General features: G+C 56.7%; 1 protein-coding gene and 1 long non-coding RNA gene across 12 annotated transcripts in view; one reads left to right on the top strand and one right to left on the bottom strand.

Annotated features, from left to right (window-relative positions):
• Positions 1 to 124: 124 nt before the first annotated feature.
• Positions 125 to 5,552, top strand: LOC122458263. Its single transcript, XR_006278216.1, has 3 exons — positions 125 to 267; positions 4,476 to 4,565; positions 5,204 to 5,552. It is a non-coding gene; the product is annotated as an uncharacterized LOC122458263 (long non-coding RNA).
• ADGRB2 (adhesion G protein-coupled receptor B2) overlaps positions 3,011 to 18,074 on the bottom strand; it is a 103,125-nt gene continuing 88,061 nt past the window's right edge. For 6 of the 11 annotated variants that reach the window (XM_038377535.2, XM_043505940.1, XM_038377540.2 and 3 more), the window contains 8 exons: positions 12,359 to 12,530; positions 10,663 to 10,758; positions 10,034 to 10,073; positions 9,026 to 9,678; positions 7,183 to 7,218; positions 6,283 to 6,387; positions 5,451 to 5,504; positions 3,014 to 3,887 (listed from right to left, as the gene is read on the bottom strand). In XM_038377535.2, the coding sequence (XP_038233463.1) occupies positions 3,711 to 3,887; positions 5,451 to 5,504; positions 6,283 to 6,387; positions 7,183 to 7,218; positions 9,026 to 9,678; positions 10,034 to 10,073; positions 10,663 to 10,758; positions 12,359 to 12,530 (1,333 nt within the window). In that variant the 3' untranslated portion in view covers positions 3,014 to 3,710. Of the gene's footprint in view, positions 3,888 to 5,450; positions 5,505 to 6,282; positions 6,388 to 7,182; positions 7,219 to 9,025; positions 9,679 to 10,033; positions 10,074 to 10,662; positions 10,759 to 12,358; positions 12,531 to 18,074 lie in introns of all 11 variants that reach the window. The other 5 variants (XM_038377538.2, XM_038377541.2, XM_043505941.1 and 2 more) reach the window with 4 other exon arrangements.

The raw sequence follows: 18,074 nt of genomic DNA on the forward strand, positions 1-18,074 counted from the left end.
AGAAAATGAAAACAAGTGGATTCTTTGATCCTATTGGCTAGAAGAGGCAGGGACAGCTACCCACCATATTTAAAAGACACAGGTGGGGAGAGCCTGGGGTATTGACCAGCTGTAATGTCATAGGAAGCCCATGGGAGGCCAGCATGGCTGGAAAAATGAGGCCCAGAATTCCTAGCTGCATAGAGCGCTTGCCCACCAAGGCCTGCGTCTCCCCTCGCGTGCCCCAGCTGGCTTGGAGGCAGTTCGTTCTGATTTACACCAGTGCCAGTAAGATCAGAATCAGGACCACAGTCTTTAAAGGGACAACAGAGCATCAATACTGCTGGGACCAGCGTGTCTCCCTTGTGGATGTATCATGGGAGGGAGGGGTTAGTTATTTAGGGGTCTCTGTTCCGTTTTGGGGGGGTTCTATATAAAAAGAGATCTCATCTCCATTTGGGGAGTGGGTTTCCCATTTCCCCCACTGAAACTATTGTTCTGCCCTGTGCCACTGCTAAGCATCTGTCTGTCCAGCCTAGATAGGGGGAGCAGGCCCATCACTGTGGTATTAGACCAAGGCTTGAGGCAAGCAAATGAGTTAGACACAGCCACAGCCTCCAGCCACGTTCCTCCGCCCGGTGACTGCAGAGGCTTTGTGGCAGAGCTGGGGCCCGGCAAGAAAAGCAACAGCAGGGCTCCAGGGTAGCTGCCCACTTTCTACCTGCTCTGCCCCTGCTGAGCAAGCACCTTCCTGGACCTCCAGCCACCGAACAAAACGCAAACTGTCCTGGAGACTCCCAGCTGTGGGGAGGGACCAAAGAAAAAGAGTCCAGCCAGTCCCGCTGCAAAGGAGCCAGGCAATTCTGTGGGCATGAAATTGCCAGAGGTAGCAGAGTGGGGCTCAGCGAGGCACGGGTGTGGGTCAGTGTGAAGCAGGTTGCCTCCCCCTCCCCCTGCGGTGGACGGGGGCTGGGCTCCTTGCGCAGGAACCCACACAGCAGCTCCAGGGAGCAGGAACCCCGTTCAGCTTGTCAGGAGGTTGGCCACGTAGTTAAGGCACAGGTCAGGGCGCAGTGCCCCGCCAGGCCACTGACTCCATGGGACCCCAGGCAAGTCACTGCTCGCTGCCTCAGTTTCCCCATCTATAAAACGGCAGCCTGGCTTCCCGCGTGACCATGAGGGCTCGTTAACACGCGTCAAGGCTTTGAAGCTGAAATACGCTAGTGAGGTGCTCCAGCTTGATTCCCCAGCTCCCAGGAGCAGGGAGGATCTGCAGCCCTAGATCTAGGGCAGACCATGGGTCCCTGCTTTCAGCCGCCGTATGACGGTCCGTCTCTCCCCCACAATGCACAGGGGCACTTCACAACAGGAGAGAGAGAAACAGGCTGCTCAGTGGGGTTTTAGGAACAGTTTTTTGGCTGCCCAGGGGCCTGTGCTGAATGCTGCCTGCCCCTGCCCCATGTACGCCATTGGCACCGGCCTCAGCTCCCTCTGCCAGCAGCCCCGCCCGCTCCAGCTGCTGCGCCCTGCCTGGAAACCAGCAAAGGGGCGTATGGATGGTGCATAGCCTCCGGGTACCAGAGGGATGGAGGGAGCGGGGCAGGGAAGGTGCAGCCCCCTGATCCCGTCCCCGCACAGCACCAGCCCTGCAGGACAATGGCGATGCTCCTCACATGATAATCCTGACACGTCACCCCACCGGCCTTTGACCATCTTCTCTGGGCTGCACCCCCCTGCAGGCCCAATGAGAGCTGGCAGCGGGAGTGAGCAGATGGGGGGAGCATTCATCCCACAACATGCACGCCTGTACCATGGGGAGAGCAGGTGGTGAGGACATGGCTCTTCCCCCACATGGACTGACCCCAATTCCCCAGTGCAGCGCTGGAGTGCTGGGGGGGGGGCTCAGTGAGGCAGGGCTCTCCCCTCAGTCAATGCTGACCCCAATTCCCCAGAGCAGTGCTAGCTGGCACTGTGGCAACGGCGTGACTGATGATATAGCAGGGGGCGCCCCCCCCCAAGTCAGTACCAGACCCACTGCCCCAGCATAGCACCGGACATGCCACCCTGCCGGAAGAGCTGCCTGTCCCGGGAGGCCCTGCCCGCTCATGGCTATCCTAGGGGCATGGGGCATTTCTCCAAAGGAAGCAAAGCGCCCACTGGGCGTTGGTGGAACGCTCGGCAGCTCACTAGCGGTGCAATGGGCATCCCCACGATCAGGCTCGGGGGGGGGGGCACTGTCAGGGTGGCAGCAGCACCACCACGCGGGGGCCGATGACAGCATCTCTCTGACCCCCTGCACCCTGTGCCTCAGCTGCCACCTCCCCCGTCTCAGCTCCATGCCCCAAGAAGCTGGGGGTTCCCTCACTCTCCCCTTGGGCAAGATGCTGTTTGGCTCTGCAGGCAGGTGGGGTGTGTCCAGCGTGAGCCCTGCGCCCACCTTCACCAGCCGGGGGTGGAGCTGGATGCGCCTGGGCCCGTCTGCTCCTGGGCAGCCTGGAATTGGCCCCAGCAGAGGCAGCTGGAAATGGGCAATGGATGCAAGGGGACACATGGCAGGAGCTGGTTCGTGCCAGGCTAGGGCTGGAGAAAGCAGCCCCGCCCTCTCACGCGAGCACCAGGGGGCATCTCCTCTCCCCACCCCAGCCTTGTGCCTTCACAAGCGGAGAGCAGCAGGGGGGATGCAAAGCAGCCCGAGGACGCAAAGGAGGCAGATGGCAGGGGCAGCCCCAGGAAGTGCCCGCAGCTGGATCGCAGGCAGGGAGCACATGCAGGTCACCCTCCACCCATGCAGCGGGAGCCGGCTGGCAGGGGCTCCCTAAGCAGGCAACCCGGGCTCTGCTTCCCCCGCATCCCCGCCTGGCACTGCATGAGGCTGGCGTGTTGCAGGAGGGAGACCAGCCCCGCCAGCAGCACCCGCTCCACCCCTGCGCAGTGCCCAAGGAACCAGTGCTGGCGCCTGCCCCCTCCCCACCCCAACACAGCAAACGACGCCCCACACCACGCAAAGGAGGCCAGCGCCCCCGGCGGCAGAGATCCACAGAGAGTGAACTTTTATTTTCAACAAAGACAGCACCTGCCCCATGAGATAGAAAGGGGGGGTGTGGGGAGGGGCCCCTCCCAAGGTGGGCTCCGGGATCTAGGGGATGGAGAGAGCCCCTTCCCGCCTGGGGCGGGAGCAGGCAGAGTGGAGGTGTGAAGAGGAAGAACAATGGCAGGAGCAGCGAGCGGCAGGGCGGGTGCCCCCCGTGGCGGGCAGGGGGCGGGGCTGCTTCGATGGGCGTGGGCGTCGGTCCCAGGTGCACACGGTGCACTGCGTGAAGAGATGCCCAGGTACAAAAGAGTTCGGAGCCGGCTCCCCCGCCAGGACGCGCTGCACAGAAGTCGGGTCCTGCCAGTGCCCGCAGAGAGCGGGGCTGGTGGCACTGGCGAGGCAGGAGTGGGCGGGAGGCCAGTTGGTGTGCACGTGTCCGGGTGTGCGTGGCCCTGTGTGCCTGACCCTACAGCCGTGGGTGTGAGGGTGTGTCTCCAGGGGTGCGCGCGTCCCGTCGGTGATGACGTCAGAAGGGAAGAGAAGAAAAGAAAGCCCACAACAAAAGGCGGGGGGAGCAGAGTCCAATGGCCGAACGAGGAAAACAAAAACCCCACAAAAGGGAAACAAAATCCGATTGTCCTTTTGTTTGCTTTTCCCTTCTGCAGCGCAGCGTGGGGCTGCCTGGGCTCCCCCCCCCGGCTCACACCTCCGTCTGGAAATCCCCTTCTGACACGTCCAGGTTCATGCACGGGGGCTCCCAGCCGGCGCATTGCAGCTCCAGCTTCTCCCGCTGCTTGGGGGGCAGGGAGCTGAGCGTCATGGCCTTGAAGGTGCTCCAGCTCTTCTGCTGCCACTGCTCCTCCGGACTGGTCACTTCCTGCGCGGGGCGGAGGAAAGAAGCGTTGGGGATGTAACGGAGCAAGAGCACCCGTCCCGCGGGGGCTCAGCTCCCCCTCTGGGGATGGGGAGAACGAGAGCTCCGTTCTCCCACCCTTGGCCTGCTCTCCGCAGGCTGTGATCGCTGGGGCTGTCTGTCTCCCTGGCTCTGGAGAGCGGGGTGCCTGGGGCTCACTGTGATACAGTCATTATTCGTAACAATTTGGCTACTCAGCCTGACAGCGCCTGCAATGGAGAACTGGGGGGCAGGTCCCCTATGCCAGCCTGGCAGTGTAAAGGGGACTTAGACTAGGCAGGAGCCCAGAAAGCCACCCGGGGCACTCTGCAATAGCCCAGGCCCCCGTGCAGGGTTGCCGTGAGAGTGCACCGCACCACAGCCAGAGGGGGCCCCGAGCAGCAGCACGGCCCTGGGCAGAGAGGGAGCAAAATGCTGCCAGCAGGATGTTTTGCACCCCTTTTGTGCAGCTTCGAGGGGACACCGGAGGGGCAGGGCAGCGGGGACCCAGGGCCTGGCAAGGGAAGGATGGAAAGTTCCCCGCTCCTCTCTGTGTTCCTGTTCCCTGTGCAGAGACTAGCTAGCAGGCAAAGGGCCAGATAGCAGATGCTTTGGAAGCCACCTGGAGGGAAGGGCAGGCGGGGGTGCACGGCCAGAGGACAGGTGGGTGGAAGGCCTGGGCGTAGCCAGAGGGCAGGAGGGCGGGAGGCTGGAACACACAGAACAGCAAGAGGATGGGCATGATGGATGGGGCACGTGCCCGAGGGCGGGCAGGCTGGACAGGGTGCACAAGGGTGTGCGGATGGGCAGGATAGATGGGGCACATGCCCAAGGGCGGGCGGGCACGACAGGGTGCACGAGGGCGTGCGGATGGGCAGGATGGATGGGACGCGTGCCCAAGGGTGGGCGGGCAGGACAGGGTGCACGAGGGCGTGCGGATGGGCAGGATGGATGGGACGCGTGCCCGAGGGTGGGTAGCCAGGATGGGGCACATGCCTGAGGGTGGGCAGGCAGAATAGGGTGCGTGCCCAAGGGCGGGCGGATGGGCAGGATGGACGGGGTGCATGCCCGAGGGCAGGTGGCCAGGATGGGAGAGAAGCCTGGGACAACATGCATCTGAGCCCCAGGTGCATTAGCACGAGATGAAGATGGAGCCTGGGGAGGGGCCCCTGGACGAGAGCCAGGAGGCTGTGGGGACAGCATGTGGCGGGGGAGGACACGACACTGAGGAGGGAGTGGAGATGGGGTGGGGGGGCAAGGAGGATGGACAGACAAGCTGGGAGGCTTTGTATGAACTACAGGGTCACGCCGGGCAGCACCGCGGGAGGCCTTCGTCCTGCAAGGGACAGACTGAGGATGAGGATGGGCTGAAGACGCTGACGTGCCAGGATCCCTGTGAGCAGATGTGACGAGGACTCGACGGGGGGATCTGCGGGGGCACAGGGCTCCCGAGGGGCAGCAGCTCCGCACTAGGCCCCTGCCCAGGGAGCCCCCCTCCCCAGGGGCTGGTGCTGCCGGACCCGCGGCTGGGGGCGTCCAGGCACTTACGCTGGATGTGCTCTTCTCCGCCCCAGCCGAAGAGACGCTCCACCGCTTCTCTCTCTGGGGGGAAGCACAGGAAAGGCAGCTGGCGTCGGACACTAAGGCACAAGCCCCACTCTCCCCGCGGCTGAGCCCTATGGCACCGGCTACTGGACGTCACCCACCTCAGGCGCCTTATGGGTGGTGTGGGCCCCCAGGCAGCCCCCCAGCTTGGGGGGAGGGGTGGGCTGCGAAGCACAACGATATTGACCTCTCGATTCGACCATCTGCCTAAGCAGGTGCCTAGGGGTCCCTCCCAGCAGGGAGAGATGAAGGGAATGGGGTGAGGCACCCCAGCCGCTGCGGTCCCAGCCTGGCAGTGCTGGCTGCGGTGAAGCGACTCAGGCCAGCAGGAGGCGCTGCTGTACATGCACTGGATGCAGAGTGGGCTCGCAGAAGTCCGATGAAGTGAGCTGTAGCCCACGAAAGCTTATGCTCAAATAAATTTGTTAGTCTCTAAGGTGCCACAAGTCCTCCTTTTCTTCTAGCCTCCACAATAAATGCAGTGGGGGTGTTTTAAACGCCTAACTCCGTGACAGTGCCAAGGCCGTCCAGCCCCAGCTTCTCCCAACAGGAGGCGCTGTGCAGCATAGCTAACTGTGCGCGAGCGAGGTACGGATGATCGTGGTGCTGTCCGTGCGAGACAGCAGACACCAGCTGGGGGGCGACAGTGAAGGGCTTCCACAAAGGCCAGCGACCGGCAGCTGCCTAGTCAGTAACTCAGCCCTGTGCCCATCCCACCCACTGCTGCGCGGGGACGTAGGAACAGATCAGCCCTGCCCTACGCCAACAGACTTACCTTGGCAGCATTGGTAGCAGGTGCCCGGTACCGATCCATTGTGTGGAATTTCTGGTTCAGCTCACGGTAGAGTTCGGAGTGGCGCTTCCTCGTGTGCATGATTTTCTGCAAAGGGATTGGGGGGGCGGGGAACGTACATACGTCGAGTCAGTGCCATTTCACGGACACACAGCATCATCCTCCCCACCCTCCCAGGCCTGCTCCTGGCCTATGGGAATAATGGTTGTTACTTTACTCGCTACAGCAGGGGGAGCTCACACACTGGATTTCTGTAGGACCCCAAAAAACAGTCATTATCATTGTTTGTGTCTGACATTTCTTGGCAACAGAGTGGCAGGAGGGACTCCAGCCCCCCTTCAGGACTCCCCCGTCACCCGCCCCAGCAGACCGAAACAGTCACACACGTGCAGCAGGTCAAAATTTAGGTGCTTAAATTCCTCGGCAGTTCCCCCTTCCCACCAGCTGAAATGACCCTGCCTGATTGGGAGCATCAGCTGCCTCCATGAACCTGGTGAAAATATTCCCAGCACCCCTCCGGCGTTTTAATCAACTGTGAGTGATCTTTATTGCCTGGTATAAAACTCCCCGGAGCTCAGCTCCTATTTCACCAGATTCTGCTTAAATTGGGCCAGGGATGTGGTTGCAGGAGGGAAATAAATAAAGGAGATTTTATTTCCCAAACCCAGATGAGCTCCTTGCAGGGCTCCTCCCCAGCCCTCACCTCTCCACAGAAACCAAGCACCAACCACCCTTGATCCCTCTCTGCTTCAGGCAGGATAGCGCTCACCATGTCGCGGGTCCCCCGAAGCCCAGAAGGGAGCTCCGTCACCGCGCCGGTGCCAAGGCACCAGAAACCGCCGCACCAGCGGCAGAAGTGGGGCGGGTCTCAGCGGCGCTTACCTCGAAATCCAGATCTGAATATCGTAACCGCTTCCTCTGGGGGTGAAATATACGCGCCGGCCAAACCAAACCGAAAAGGGGGAGGGGAAAAAAGAAAGATCTTTATTGGTTTATCCAGCAAAGGGGCGGAAGAGCACACACTGAGGCGAGGGGCTGGGAGAAGGACGCCAATTTACACCTGACTGAAGTGAGCGCTATTCTCACTGACTTCAGCAGGAGATACCCCAGCCTGCAAAAACTCGGTCCCAGGACTGGAGGGCAGCAAAGCTCCCGCTTTTGGCTGGATTTCCCATAGTGGCTCCCTCTGCCAGGACGGCCCCTCCCCACTGTGCTGTCTAGGCTCCTCCCCTGCCCTCATCTGCATATGTTAATTAGCCACAGACCCCTGATAGGCTAGCAGCTGATACCTGGGCTGCCCAAAGTGTTAGAGGGGTGGGTACCATCGCTATGGCAACCGTTACTATAGCGTCTACCCATCTTTTAATGCAGTTAGTCTCCCAACCCCACTCTGATGTGGAATGTGGGCAACAGCTACGACCTCATTTTAGAGCTGGGGACTGAGTGACTCGCCCCACGTCACACACCCAGTCTGTGGCAGAGCCAGGAATTAAACCCAGGTCTCCCACGACCCAGCCTGGCGCCCGAAGCACTGGGCCATAGCAGCAGACGCTTGCCCCGTGCTGAGGTGAGGATCACTCCAGCCCTGGGGGCTTTGTGATTCCTTGTTACTACCTGGGAGGGACGTCAGGTACCTGGGCAGGCCCCAAATCGGACCTGCTTTAAAAGAGAATCCAGCAGGGAAATGTCCTCTAGCCGTGCAGCGTGTCTCTCTTTGACAGCAGTCACTCTGTCACCAAGAAGTTGAAAGCGAAACTAACCCATTACTCACACAGTGCTGGCGCCTTTCATCAGAGGAGGTGAAAGCACCAGCCAGGTATTAATTTAACCTCCCCAGCCAGGCCAGTAGCATTATCCCCACTTTGCAGTTGGGTAAACAGCGTGGTGAAGTGGCTAGCACAGGAAAATTAGTGGCAGAGCCAGGACTAGAAGCCAGGAGCCCCGACTCCCACAGACCCCACTTCCAACTGCAGACAATAGCCACCCTTTTGATGTGTCACACAGAAAAGGGATGTGCAAGCGCCCCCTGGTGCTTTGCAGCCAGCAGTTAATTAACACACACTATTCCCAGAGCGGGCCTTTGTTCGAGGGGGGACACTGGCCATGGGGATGGGGCTCAGCCAGGTGAACGCACCGGCTCCTTCTCCTGTTCAGATGGACGTTGGGGAAAAGCAGTGAGCTAAAGGGAAGGTAAATGCAACAAGAGACAAACGCTGCCTCCGGGCTCCTCCCAGGGGGTGAGAGACACCCCAGAGCTGGCAAGGAACTGCTCAAAACCGGGTCACCGCACGGATGTGTGCTGGACGGGACAGTCCTGGGTACAAACGAATCCCAACGAGAGCAGGAATGAGAGCCCTCTGCATGTCACAGCACTATCAGCCCCTGAGACACAACTTCGCACACCCTGCTGTGCACACGCTTGCTCTCGCACACACCTTTGCACGTGGTCTCGCACATGCAGTCGGTCACGCATGCTCAATAACATTCACTGTCTCTCTCATATACTTGTTGCTGTTTTGCACATGCAGTTACCACTTGTATACTCTCGCACACCACCTACGCATTCTCTTGCGCATACACACGTACTCACACACACACTTGTGCAGCCCCTTGCATGCACACACCTCACTACAGATGTGCACACTTTCGCCCGGTCCCGGGCCCACCCGCTCCCCCTCAGCCAGTCGGGGCAGAGGGCTCTGGGCCCGGGAGCGGGCGAGCTCACCTCGAGCGACCCCACTTTCATGGCGGAGCCCGGCACCGTGCGTGGCATGGTGCGGCTGCGCTCCGTGAGCTCCGAGGCCAGGATCTGCCGGACCGTGGGGTGCTGCTTGAACTGAAGGCCATACGGGTGCTTCACCGTCCCGTAGGGCTGGTTCAAGTTCACATTGATGTGGTCCACCGAGACAAAGCCGGGGTAGACCTCCGACTCGGCCACACAGCGCCCCTTGCCCACGTGCGGCACCTCATCCACCTCGATGTTGAGCTTGCCCTCCTCCCTGCCGAAGGGCTTGAGGCTCACAGTCCGGCGGGGCAGCACCATGTAGTCGCTCTCCAGTGCCGGGTCCGGCGCCTGCATCCAGCCGTAGTCGGCCTGCTGCAGGTTGCTGTCCGCGCACAGGTAGATGGGCGCCCGGCTGTCCAGGTTGATGTCCTTCTTGGCAGGCAGGTCGCGGAGTTCGTTCAGGCCCTTGTGTGTCAGCTTGGGTACCTGCACCAGGATGCTGGTGGGCGGGATGTTCCCCGGGAGGCTGGAGAAGCCCAGGCTTCCCTCGGAGCTGGGGTGGAGCTTGGGATCCTCGTCGCCATCCAGGGAGATGCGCGACAAGGTGCCCGTGATGGTGGCAGGGTTGCACGCGTTCACCTCCTTGAAGAGGACTGGCCAGGGCAGGGAGAAGAGGAGACGTGGGTCAGACGTGGACAGGCAACGTGAGGGGTGTCTCCCAGCCTCCAGGGACACTGGGATGGGGTCAGGCTGGGAAGGGGACTGGCCCTGACCTAAGTGGTGTTAATAGCAGGCTGTTAGCCCCGTACGGGGGAGTATCCCACCCCCATGGCGCCCGGCTGGCGCTGCTCCTCTTAGTTCCTCCCCCTGAGGCTAAGACCCTCCCCTTCTCTTTTAAAGGGCTGGCATGGATCTGTGGCGATTCACGTCCCTGGCTTGGGGGCAGGGAAGGGACACAGCACTGCCCTCCCTCCCAAAACACCCCGCGGGAGCAGGACCAGGCCTCACCTGTCTGGCACGCCAGGTTAACGTCCTTTTCAAAGTCTGTCTATAAGAACAGAGAAAGAGGGGAAGAGAGACAGAGCGGGAGAGAGAGAGAGAGACCCGGAGGGATGAATGCATCACAGGCGGCAAGCAGGGCCAAAGGAGCCTGGCAGCAGGGTCCCAGGGGGTCCGGCTACATTGCAGCCGGGAGGGGCGATTCCCAGCGTGGGCAGACAGACGCATGCGTGCTCAGTGCGAGTAGTGGGAATGTTACGGCCCTGGCGATGGCACGGACTAGCCACCGAGTTCAAGCCCTCCCGACCCGCTGGGTACGAGCTGGGGTGGCTATTGTGAGCTACCACCAGGGCCACAGGGTCCATGCTGCTCGCGCATAGCCCAATCTGCACGGGCCCCATGCTGCCCAGTCACCTCTGACCAGGGCCGCATGCCGTCTGCTCGCCCGGTCCTGCCCCAGCCCGGGCCCCGGGCCGTCTGCTTGTCCCCTGTGCCGCCCCAGCCCGGGCCCCAGGCCGTTTGCTTGTCTCCTGTGCCGCCCCAGCCCGGGCCCCAGGCCGTCTGCTCGCCCGGTGCCACTCCAGTCCAGGCCCTGAGCGGCCTGCTCGCCCGGTGCCGCCTGACTGATGCTCACTCACCATGATCTGCACCTGTCCGTTCTTGCAGGAGTCGGGCGAGTTCTCGTTCTCGTCGCTCTTGCACACGCCGATCTGGCACTTCACTACGTCCTGCACCTGGGTGAAGCAGAGGCTGTGGTTACTGCCCTGGGGGGTGGCAGTGAGAGGGCCCCTGCTGCCCTGCCCCACTCACAAATGATTACTAGGGTCTGTAAGCCAACTGGCTCTACCTCAGCCAATCCTCACGTCCCACCCAGATCTGTCCCTCTGATCCCCAGCCCCCCCTCCAGCATCCCCTAGCCTGCTGCTGGGCAGTAACCGGGGGCAAGGGGCGGTCAGTCTCCATCTGCTCTTTGAGGCCTTGGACCCTGGGCTGGGGCTGACAGCTGGAGATCCAGGGGCATGGACACTTGACCGCTTAGAGCTGGACTGAGCCCCAACCCCTGCAGAGGAGCCAGCATGAGGGCAGGTCCCCATTAGCCCCTCCATGCAGGGGGAATTTCACCCCAGGCCACCGCGGTGCCCTCGCAGCCACCTCTCACTCTCCTGCATCTTGTGGGACCTCTGCCCCGGCATTGCCATGAGCATCTTTCCTATGCCCTCCTGGCACCTGGGCAGTGACAGCCGCTGGGCCCCCGCTCTGATGGGAACCTTCCGCTAGCAGCCGACCACAATCTCTCCCTCCCTGAGCTCCATGCCCATCTGTAACGCTCTGACCAGCTCCTGCTGCCGTTTGAGCTGTTACCTTGGAGATATTTATAGTCTCTCCAGAGACTCCTCTCTATTAGACTCTATAAATCCTATGGCCCCGGCTCGTCCTCCTGACCTCCGCTCCGGCCGCCCTGTTTGGCATTCCAAGGCGAGGCTGCTGTTGCTAACTTCCCCAGGTGGTTACAAGGACGGGGCCATTAGGTGATCCCCGGTTTGCGACAGGATTGGCCAGACGCACGTAACGATAGATCTTGGATGCGCACTCTCTCGCTGGCCGCCTTTTGTGTTTATAGAGCTGCCTTCGCAGTGCATCATGCTAAGATAAATGGGCAACCCAAGGGAGCTCCGGAATGCAGAGGGACAGGCTCGGAGGACACGGTTCTCTCCAGGCGGATGATGGACAGAAATCCACCCCCTCCCACCCTCGGGAGCTGGGCAACTCCATTAAGATTTAGCGTTCCATTTGGAGCAGAAAGCCGTATTTTGGTCTGGTCTGGGATAGCTGCCTCCAGCCAAGACCATGGGCTTCGATTACAACATGCATTCGCTTTGCCTACTGTCTCCACAACAGCGCGTCGTGCTCTACACGCAAAGGGCCCCCTTTCCACAGTGGGACCCCGCCCCGCCTCTGCATTCCCAGCCGCTGTTTTGTGCGGGCAGCAAAGTGGGTGTGCAAACCCTCAATCACTGGCAACGGGGTATGCACAGAGCGCAGGGCTACTTGTTCCACCAGGTGTGTGGGGGCAGATTCACTGAGACCCCTTTTTCTGCAGAAGGAGTGGAAACCATTGTACAGCCGCTGGTGTGTGCAACGCCAGGGGTTTACACGTGCAAATCTGCGTGTGCAAATCCAGGGGCAGGCCAAGCCACAGACAGCTGGAGGAAGGGAAGGACAGATGGAACCTCAGCCCACGGATCAGACCAGCAGCTGAGTTAGAACAGCCCCTGCCAGGGCTGTGCATGTGAGCTCCGATGGCGGGGCAGGGCAGGCAGCACGGGGCCTCACCTCTCGGCGTAGGAAGCAGTGCACCGTGATGATGACGAAGCCCTGCACCGAGTTGAAGACGGCGAAGAGGACCTGGAAGAGGATGGAGCGCCGGTCGGTCATGGCGAGCACGGCCGACATCCAGGTGAGCGCCAGCAGGGGCAGGACCACGCAGGAGCTCCACAGCGACGCCCTGGACGGGGAGAGGGAGGGACGAGGGTGAGACAGACAAGCCCCGGAGCCAATCAGGGAGGAAGGCTGCTGTTTAAAAGGAACGGTGACCGTTCCTGAGGGAGCTGCGGGAGCCCAGTTGCCAGCGCTCTGGGGTGCTGAGCCAGTGTCCCAAGGGCTAGGAAAACCAGTGAGTGTTTTCCGCCTACCCTCATTGCAGTCTTGCTGGTGAAAGCTGAGAAATCCCGCCTGTCACCCAGGCTGCAGGTTACAGTGCGGGCACCGTCCGACAAATCTCCCGCTTGCACACGCAGCCCCCCTGGCACTGTCCTCCAGGCACAGCCCAGCCGGTTCGTGGCCTCTCTGCCAAGTCTGCCAGACTGCGTGCCAGCTTCTCTGATGGGGGCATTGAAGAGAGACCCAGCAAACGCATTTCAGGTAGGTCAATAATCATCATTCTCAGATTGACCTGGATTTGACCCAGGCTCTGAATCCCATTCCCCGGAGCTGTTCAGCGCTGCCTTCCCAAACTGCATTAAGGCCCAGAGTTTTAAAGGTATTTAGGTCTAAATCCTATTGACTATCAAATGGATTTTGACTCCTAAGTGCCTAAATCCCTTCTGAAATGGAGCCGGAGGCTCCTAAATCAATTAGGCGTTGCAATGCTGAGTGCAGCAATGCTTAAACACCTTTAAAAATCTGGGCCTAAGAGCTCTGTCACCTCCTGGGGTGAGAAAGACCTGCATCTGCTGAGGAATCTTGTAGCTTTGCCTACAAATCCAGAGCCCATGCCCGGGCTTGTGTGGATGAAGCATGCAAACGACTGCAGAAGTGAGCCAGGCTCTGCATGCAGAGGACAGAGAGGCAGGGGTAACGAACGGCTCATGCACTCAGCTCATTAGATTTAACTATCTTCTCATTCTAACCTCTCCTCTAGCTACTCTGTTCAGCTGTTGAAAGCTCATTAAGTGACAGAAAAGCCTCCCAGAGATTTAAGGGAGAGAAGCTGTAGAGTTGGGAACGGAGAGCCCGGCCTTCCTTGCCATGATACGGGTCTCAGCTAGCCCTGGGGCTGCATAAGGCCCAAGGCACTCAGATCCTGGGCTTGGATTACAGCTAAAAGGTCCTTCCCCACCCAGCTTTAGGGGGAAGCTGAGATAGCAGGAGGCAGGGATTTCCCTACTCCCCCGCATGGGGGTGTTTCCCCCCCCCCGAATTTCCCCAACACCTCCCCCCCCGAGTTTTGTGAACTAGTTACATGCAGTGTTGCCAATTTAGTGATTGTAATAGCCATAACTATTTCACATTTGGGGACAATGTATACCTTCAAATCAGCGATACTGCCATGGGTACCCGCATGGCCCCACAGGATGCCAACATTTTTATGGCTGACTTAGAACAACGCTTCCTCAGCTCTCGTCCCCTAATGTCCCTACTCTACTTGCACTACATTGATGACATCTTCATCATCTGGACCCATGGAAAAGAAGCCCTCGAGGAATTCCACCAAGATTTCAACAATTTCCATCCCACCATCAATCTCAGCCTGGACCAGTCCACACAAGAGATCCACTTCCTGGACACTACGGTGCTAATAAGCGATGGTCACATAAACACCACCCTATATCGGAAACCTACTGACCGCTATTCCTACCTACATGCCTCCAGCTTTCATCCAGATCACACCACATGATCCATTGTCTACAGCCAAGCTCTACGATATAACCACATTTGCTCCAACCCCTCAGACAGAGACAAACACCTACAAGATCTCTATCATGCATTCTTACAACTATAATACCCACCTGCTGAAGTGAAGAAACAGATTGACAGAGCCAGAAGAATACCCAGAAGTCACCTACTACAGGACAGGCCCAACAAAGAAAATAACAGAACGCCACTAGCCGTCACCTTCAGCCCCCAACTAAAACCTCTCCAACGCATCATGAAGGATCTGCAACCTATTCTGAAGGACGACCCATCACTCTCACAGATCTTGGGAGACAGGCCAGTCCTTTCTTACAGACAGCCCCCCAACCTGAAGCAGATACTCACCAGCAACCACATAACAGAACCACTAACCCAGGAACCTGTCCTTGCAACAAAGCCCGTTGCCAACTCTGTCCACATATCTATTCAGGGGACACCATCATAGGGCCTAATCACATCAGCCACACTATCAGAGGCTCGTTCACCTGCGCATCTACCAATGTGATATATGCCATCATGTGCCAGCAATGCCCCTCTGCCATGTACATTGGTCAAACTGGACAGTCTCTACGTAAAAGAATAAATGGACACAAATCAGACATCAAGAATTATAACATTCAAACACCAGTTGGAGAACACTTCAATCTCTCTGGTCACTCGATTACAGACCTGAGAGTGGCTATCCTTCAACAAAAAAACTTCAAAAACAGACTCCAATGAGAAACTGCTGAATTGGAATTAATTTGCAAACTGGATACAATTAACTTAGGCTTGAATAGAGATCGGGAGTGGATGAGTCATTACATAAAGTAAAACTATTTCCCCATGTTATTTCTCCCCCCACCCTACCCCTCACTGTTCCTCAGACATTCTTGTTAACTGCTGGAAATGGCCCACCTTGATTATCACTACAAAAGGTTTCCTCCTTTCCCCCTTCCTTCCTGCTGGTAATAGCTCATCTTAAGTGATCACTCTCCTTACAGTGTGTATGATAAAACCCATTGTTTCATGTTCTCTGTGTGTGTATATAAATCTCCCCACTGTATTTTCCACTGAATGCATCCGATGAAGTGAGCTGTAGCTCACAAAAGCTTATGCTCAAATAAATTTGTTAGTCTCTAAGGTGCCACAAGTCCCCCTTTTCTTTTTTGCGAATACAGACTAACACGGCTGCTACTCTGAAATTTGATTTGTTAAGTGACCGCTACAGCTGAAATCACTGAGAATCAGGTCTAAGTGCTTAGGCCAGCTGTAGCACAGTGTTTCTGTGGAAGAGGTGGCCCAGCCTGCACTAGCAGCGAGGTTCCCCCACTGAGGGCGCAGCTGAAATCACTGAGAGCTGGTGGAACCTCAAGAGACCAACTCGCAGAGGTCACAGCGGCAGGTGGCAGCTGAAGGTGACGATGCAGGGCCATTGGCAACAGAGCGAAGGAGTGAACGGTGGCACAACGAACAACAGTGGCCAGAGCGAACAGTGAGCAGCTGGAGGAACGAGTGAGGTGCCTTCTTGTCCCCTCCTGGGAGATGAACTCCTGTGAAAGCACCTCTGAACTCTGAGTCTCCACTGACCAAGGACAACATTGGTGAGTGTTAATGAGGCTGTTAAGAACGTTGGAGACACAGCACAGTTCATGCAAACAAACATGGCTGTGGCATCATACTTTCTATTTAAGCAAGAGATACCTCACACTACAAACTGGAGGCCAATGTTAAATGCATGGTCACGTGTTCATCCTGAAGTTGAACACTGGTTCCAAACAAGACAAGCAAATGCTCACTATCTTTCTGCAAGAAATTCAACTGACTGGCTAGACACATGTGGTGCAACAGTGAAAGACTCAACAGTTGAAAAAGTGAAGAACTCTCTCACCACACTGAAAAAATTTGCATACATGGCTGATGAATGCATCAGTGCAAATGGTCATCAAGTATTAAGTCATTGTGTACATTGATGTCAGTGGTTGGCCAGTAGATGCATTTCTAGATGTTCAAGTTATAGAAGACAGATTGGCTGCATCTGTGACAATCCACATCTTAGAAGAGCTAAATGCTTGTCAATTGGACCCCAAACAGATGGCTGCTTGTGCATTTGATGCAGCTGCAAAATTCTCTGGAAGACATGGTGGAGCACAAGTTTTGCTGAGAGAAAAGTGTAACTCTAGTCTCTCCTATACACACTGCAGAGGCCTTCTACTCCAACTAGTGCTACTACGAGCTGCAGACTCTTCAAAAGACATTAAAAAAAGCTATACATTTAATGTCTTCATTATATTCTTTTTTCAGCAAGAATCCAAAAAGACTGAATATCTTGGAAAATACAGAAGATACACTGGGACTGAAGTTCAAATTAGTCCAACCTGGGAAAACCCTCTGGCTTTCTCATGAGCGATCCTTGACTGTTGTCTTAAAATTACTCCAGACATTATTATTGGCTTTGGAAAGTATCTACCAAGATGGGATGGATTTAAGTAGTGAGGTTGGTGGATTACTTTTGCTACTACGTTCAGAGAAGACTATTGCCATTCTCTTCCTTGTAAGTCTACTGTTGAAACCACTTGGGTCATTAAACAATGCCATCCAGGCATCTGCTACAACAGTAGAAGATCTTTGTCCAGCAACAGAAGCTACATTTGGATCAATCAGAGAGCTATCCATTGAAAAAGTACTGGAAAAAGCAAAGACTTCAGTCCAGAAGTTGACTAATGAAGGCATTTATAGTGAATCCTTAAGTGAAGAGGACAAGAAGTGTTTGTTAAGACAACTGGAAAAGTACAGACTTGATTCTTAAAAATCTGCAGTGACTTTTAGATTCTACTCAACCTCTGCATAGCTTTTACAGATCCCCGTCTTATAAAACACCGACAGTTGAGTGGAGTGAAGCACTACCAGCAATGGGGCTGCCATTTACTCAGGACAGAACAGAGAATTTGACCACAGAGTGGAATATCATCCGACGAATGAATGAAGATTTGACTTCAACTTCTTTTTTATCATCATTAGTGGCTTGATCCGATCTTTACGCTGTGTTTCCTGGGCTGAAAGAAGTAGGAATTCATCTCTTGCTACTCCCAGTCACAACAGCTACAGCTGAGCGTTCTTTTTCATCATTGAACAGAATTTTGTGTTTTGAAAGAAGTCACCTTCTGCTTGATCATGTGAATGAACTGATGAACATATCAGTTGAAGGAATGGAAGTACCAGACACATGAGAAGCCACCAAAGATGAATGCATTGCATTCAAGAAGTTCATTAACAGAATTGTGCAAAATTATAACAAGAAACCAAGGAGGATGTAGACGTAGTGCTTCATAGAAGGCTTGAGTAGCCAACTTTAATTTGTGTGATGATTTTAAAATCTAATAAAATGGTCATGAAACATTTTTCAGTTTTTATTATGGTGCCACACAGCCCCCCTTCACCCTCACAGTCTCACCCCTCATCGGTCCTGACAGCCCCCACCCTGTAAATTTGAACACCCCTCCCTAATTTCAATTCCTGGGGAAAACACTGCCGGGAGGAGAATGAAACCTGAGGGCTGGGTCTGATCTCGAATGCGCTGGGCTCCAGTTTCAAACTGCAGCACCCCTTGGGCCAGATGTGCAAGGAAGCACTTGGTTCACTTCAGCGAGCTGAGTCATCATTTGTACCAGTGCAAAATGGGCACAAAAGGACCTTTTGCACCGATGCAAAAACATGGACAAGGTGCAGGGCAGGGCTGGATGAGACCCACTGCATTTACACTGGTGTGGCTACTGGTTTGAGTGGAGTTACTCCTGATTTGCACCAGCATGCGAGAGAATCGGGCCTGCTGGGGAAACCAGCAGGAGGGTGTCCCTCCTTATTTCTGGTGGCTATT

The sequence above is a fragment of the Dermochelys coriacea genome, chromosome 19, assembly GCF_009764565.3.
Source record: "Dermochelys coriacea isolate rDerCor1 chromosome 19, rDerCor1.pri.v4, whole genome shotgun sequence".
NCBI lineage: Eukaryota > Metazoa > Chordata > Testudines > Dermochelyidae > Dermochelys > Dermochelys coriacea.